This window comes from Pinus tabuliformis, chromosome 8 (assembly GCF_031772625.1).
Source record: "Pinus tabuliformis cultivar Carrire ecotype Pingquan chromosome 8, CPIR1, whole genome shotgun sequence".
Lineage (NCBI taxonomy): Eukaryota > Viridiplantae > Streptophyta > Pinopsida > Pinales > Pinaceae > Pinus > Pinus tabuliformis.
In genome coordinates this window covers 1,422,309,946-1,422,314,758 of record NC_142294.1, presented here as the reverse complement: position 1 = coordinate 1,422,314,758, position 4,813 = coordinate 1,422,309,946, and the positions used below count along the sequence as shown (strand labels likewise).

Sequence of the window (4,813 nt, the reverse complement as noted above, 5' to 3'; positions counted from 1 at the left end):
CTTAGGCTAAACCTCTAGGAGTGAGTACTTTTTCAAGTAAATGAAAACAACTCTTATATCTCCCTACTTCCTATGCACCCATTTGCAAATGCAATGTTATATATGAATTAAAAGGGTGATTTCAATAAAAGGAGAGGTGATAGCACTATGAAATTTGTGGTAAATGCAAGTAAACCATTTGGGGTTATGGGTACTTTTTAGAAGCAAGGCCACAATTGAACGGAACTAAGGCACCTTTGTGAGATGTATGAAAGCTTGATTGTATGGAACTAAGGCACCTTTGTGAGATGTATGAAAGCTTGCTGCCAATGATGTAATGAAAAGCTAAAGAGAAATGAGGAATTCAAATAGCAAATTATATGACTCACCCAAAGTGAAAGTCCTAAGTCACACCTTAATCAATTATTTCTGGATTGAAACCTAAAGAAAATTAAACTCAGCAATTGCCTAAAAAACATGGTCTATTAGTTACCTAACATTCAGAGCCTACTAGGATTATCTTTCTAAACTGGAATACATAATAGTACCCATAGATTAAAAAATAATTTCTTCTGGCCATTTCAATTTCAACTTATCTTTAATGTTAAGGATGAATAACTCTTTTATATATTCTCTTTCTCATGTGGATAATATAATATTTGATTTCTTTTTATTATAGTAATTACACCACCTTTTTATGGGATTTTGGTTCCAACGGTGACATTCTTGTATATGAACGAAAAGCTTTCCTTATGATTGAGAAAAACAACCATATATAGCTTTTTGGGTTATCAACTAGGAGTGTATTTCTCTCCTTTTCTACAATGTTAAAAGACAATATTAACCGTTCATATTTTGTTTGGTTAAACTCAATGTTGTTTTATTTAAAGAAGGTGAGGAATGACTCAAGCAACGACAAAGTGATTGTTCCAGCCATGAACAACCTCAAATATTTACTCATTAACGTATAATATCAATATGGGTGATTACATATTCATTAATAAATATGGTCAAATAGTAAATATAACTTCTTATGTGACTATAACATAAAAATGGTTCACAATCCTATAACCCACTTATATATTAATCCAATAATTCATTAACGAAATTTAACAGTCAATAACTCCTTATAATTGGTGGTCGTCCACAAATACAACCGTCTCGTTCACTGTCATCATTTTTCTCAACTTCTACACTGCTAAACGTCTATGCTGTACAAGGAGATCAACACCTCTAGCGCGGCCGACGTGTATTCTGGCTCCTCCCAGGAGTGGATTGCTTTACCAGAGTAGGTCTGATATTCTGTTCGAGCAAGCTGGGTTCTTTGCCACCCAATTCTTTCAATGCTTCCTCCTTAGCATCCAGTGCCACGTTATCTTCTATCTCATATCCCCACAATGTACACGTAATGTTGCATATTTTGCAGGGTTTCCCTGGTTTTCGCATTGCAGAATGTTGGCAAAAGTGTTCATATTCGGACGTCAAGGTCTGTCGGCAAAGGTAACACATTAGGGTTCTACACCTAGCACACTTTAGACTATTGCATCCACCCGTCTTTACCATCTCAGCCTTGCAAGTTTTACATTCTCTTACAATGGCCTTTGTCATCCTCTCTTCCACTTTTCTACGATGAGCAGTCTCAGATATATTTTCATTCTCTTCGCACAGTAATGGCAGGTGACTCGGCTCCTTGCACTGGATGCATGAAGACTTCAAACAATTTGGGTTTGGACATTCCATAACTTGTACACACTTGTCCAGTTTGGCATGAATTATAACATCTTGGGCTTGGCGGGATTCATATCTTTCGATCAGATCATTCGGAACAGCCCTCCGAATCTCACAGAAAGGAATTGGCCTTTTGCAGCCATCCATATTCATGCAACGCAGACACCCTCTTGCTTTATAATTTCCATATAGGATTTCCTCTACCTGCCGCTGTACGCACCCAAAACAAATTACATGTCGTCTTCTGCACTGTGCTATATTTTCAGATGGAAACTCGTCACAGCAACAGCCACATTCCAAAAGTCGTACTTCAAATTTAGATTGTGAAGGTCCGTCGCTGCAAGAATCGTAAACAACAGTTTTTGCATCAGCACACTCAAAAGATGATGAGCGTGGAGAATGAGTCATTTTTGTGCAGAGAAAAGAGCCTAAATAATTCAACGCTTGCCGAACAGATTTTCTGTAATCCGCAATCGTCCGATGGGTCACATTAATTAAAAAATGTAGTTAAATATGATTCAAACTGATGCGTCACATTAATTAAAAAATGTAGTTAAATATGATTCAAACTGCCTACCCCGGCGGTGGAATGGGTGCGATTAAATTCACGGTGAATGGGTCACGGTTAAGACATTCAGACTAGTTGAAATCTACTTGAAATGTATTTAGATAGTCTTAACTACGAAGAGAAAAAAAAGTCAAACTAAATCGGAATGCACCCACCGCCGACCAGTGGTGTCAAAATAAGGCAGAATGACCCAAACATGATCTATACACGTAGTGGATGATTGGGGGTAATTAGATAATCGCACTAGGTTATATGCTGAGTCCTGGCCTATCTTAATTATCTCTCCTATATATTTTTTTAGGAATATATGGGAACAAATAAGGTTTTATTAAGTTTTACATTATTACTTACCTGGAAATTTTATGTTATAGATTATTAAATAAATATTATGTTTAAGTGTTTACCATTTTATTAAGAATTTAGTCTAATAATATAACAATATATAGAAGTGTTAGCACAAATACAAATACAATTAGTCATTTTAATGATAAATGAAATATTTGTTTTTAAATTTAGTTTTGGTTAAATGTTTATTTTCAACTTTCAATTTTTTTGTATTTGTTTTCAAATTTAGTTTTGGATGTTTGGTTAATTTCAGTTTTTAAATTTTTTTATTTGAATGAAACTCTCTTACAAATCCTTTATCTGTTTACAGTTGGAAAAGAGTTCAAAGAATCCCTAGTTTGTAGTACTCTTAAGTTCTTAGCCCTATTTCCATCTATAATTTTAATCATTCCAACCCTCTCTCAACCAAAGGCTTCTCCCAATTAACTTCAAAACATTAACTTCACTAACCCTTCACCCTATAGCCTAAACCAATGGCTTCACTACAATTAAATTCACAAACAAATTATAATACAATCTCATGTATTAAAACATCAAGTTACATCCAAAGAATTGTATAAGCCAATATACTTATGAATCTAAAGATCTCCTTGTAGAGCACTACCCTCCATCACACCCATCTCTACTTCTATGCACTCAAAAATTCTCAGAATCTTCCAATTTTGACTAACAACTCCTAGAGTAAGCAGTGGCCTACAAAAGGTATATGCATCAATGGAAACTAAGAGATCCTCAAGCTTAAAGGAAGTGAAGTGCATTATCTAACATTGTAATGTAAATAATAGAACAATGGTTAATGACATGGGAAAAAGCCACAAGGAAATTTATATTTAATTCGATAAGTTATTCATGAGATTAATATTTTGTAATAAATATCCCATGTTGAGCAATGTTACTATGAAATTGATTAAAATATTGGAAAATCCTATCTACAAGAGGATTCTACCTATTTAATAATTTATGGGTTAACTACTTCACCGGATAGCCTACCAAATATAGCCCACATAAGCCAATAATGGGTGACATTACTTTTATTAGGATTTAATGCATGGCTAGACTCAACTTTAAAGAATACAACTTATACCTTGGACATTGTGGATTCTTCAATCCTTAAGTACGTAAGTAGGAAACCAAGGCTGTTCAGCAATGTTATGATAAAATTATTTATGATAATGTTGTAGTTGGGATGATGTAAAGAAAAGGCTAAAATCTAAATATTTTTCTCCTCTCCATAGTATGTCACTTAATGATCAAATCAAATAATAAAGTAATAATTAGAGGAAGATGAAATAATGATCAAATAGGAGGATAAAGAGAAGAAAAAATATGATGAAGACAAGTTTAGGAGAAAAGAGGAACTTAGTCAAAAATCCAAAAAAGAGAAAATAAGGAAAAAAGAAGAAGAACTCATAACAGCAACCAAGAAGAGGATGTCTATAAATCTAAGAAAGAATTAGAACATAAAAAAACAAGTTAAACAAGAAAAGATGAAAAGGGAAGAGGAACAAAAATAAAGGAAGCAACCAAGAAAGAGGAGAATGTGGCTATCGAAGGAATTAATTATTATCTAAGACTAAGTTACTAAATGGAATGTTGTCATGGAGGGATCATTAAAGAGATTATATTTAACAAAGCATTGATTTTAATGAAAAATTGTGAAGGAACTAAGGCTCAATCATTTAGTTCTCTCATAAAACCTTAAAATATGTCTAATAGAGAATCATTTAATTGTCAAAACCATTACTCTAAACTTCATAATAGATTTCTTTAATCTAAGAGAGTATAGAAACTGTCACCAATTTAAATTGTTTTTGTTAAACCATCTCTATGCTAATATTTCCATCATATTGAGAGAGAAATATGTAAATAACAAATCTCAGTAATCAACCATAACAATTCAAATGAATTATGACCTAATCCACTCTACAACATAATTCTATTCAATTTTTTCATCTTTCCAGATTCATATGCTAATACTACATTATCTTGCATTAACACACCCCTAAGTCCCTCTAAACAAGCATAAATAAAAATAGTAAATTCCTTATTTGGATCTGAAATTTTTAATATGGGGTTGTTGTTAACAATTGTTTCAATTTGTCAAATCTTTCTTGGCATTTCAATGTCCATTCAAACTTTACTCCTTTCTTCTGCAAGGAGGTAATGGGGTAAGCCAATTTTGAAAATCCTTCT

General features: G+C 33.2%; 1 protein-coding gene across 1 annotated transcript; it reads right to left on the bottom strand.

The window, feature by feature from the left end:
• Positions 1–1,212: 1,212 nt before the first annotated feature.
• Positions 1,213–2,115, bottom strand: LOC149240932 (uncharacterized). The gene has a single exon (XM_089370377.1). It carries the CDS (start codon positions 2,113–2,115, stop codon positions 1,213–1,215), a length of 903 nt encoding a protein of 300 aa, XP_089226503.1.
• Between the last annotated feature and the right edge of the window lie 2,698 nt (positions 2,116–4,813).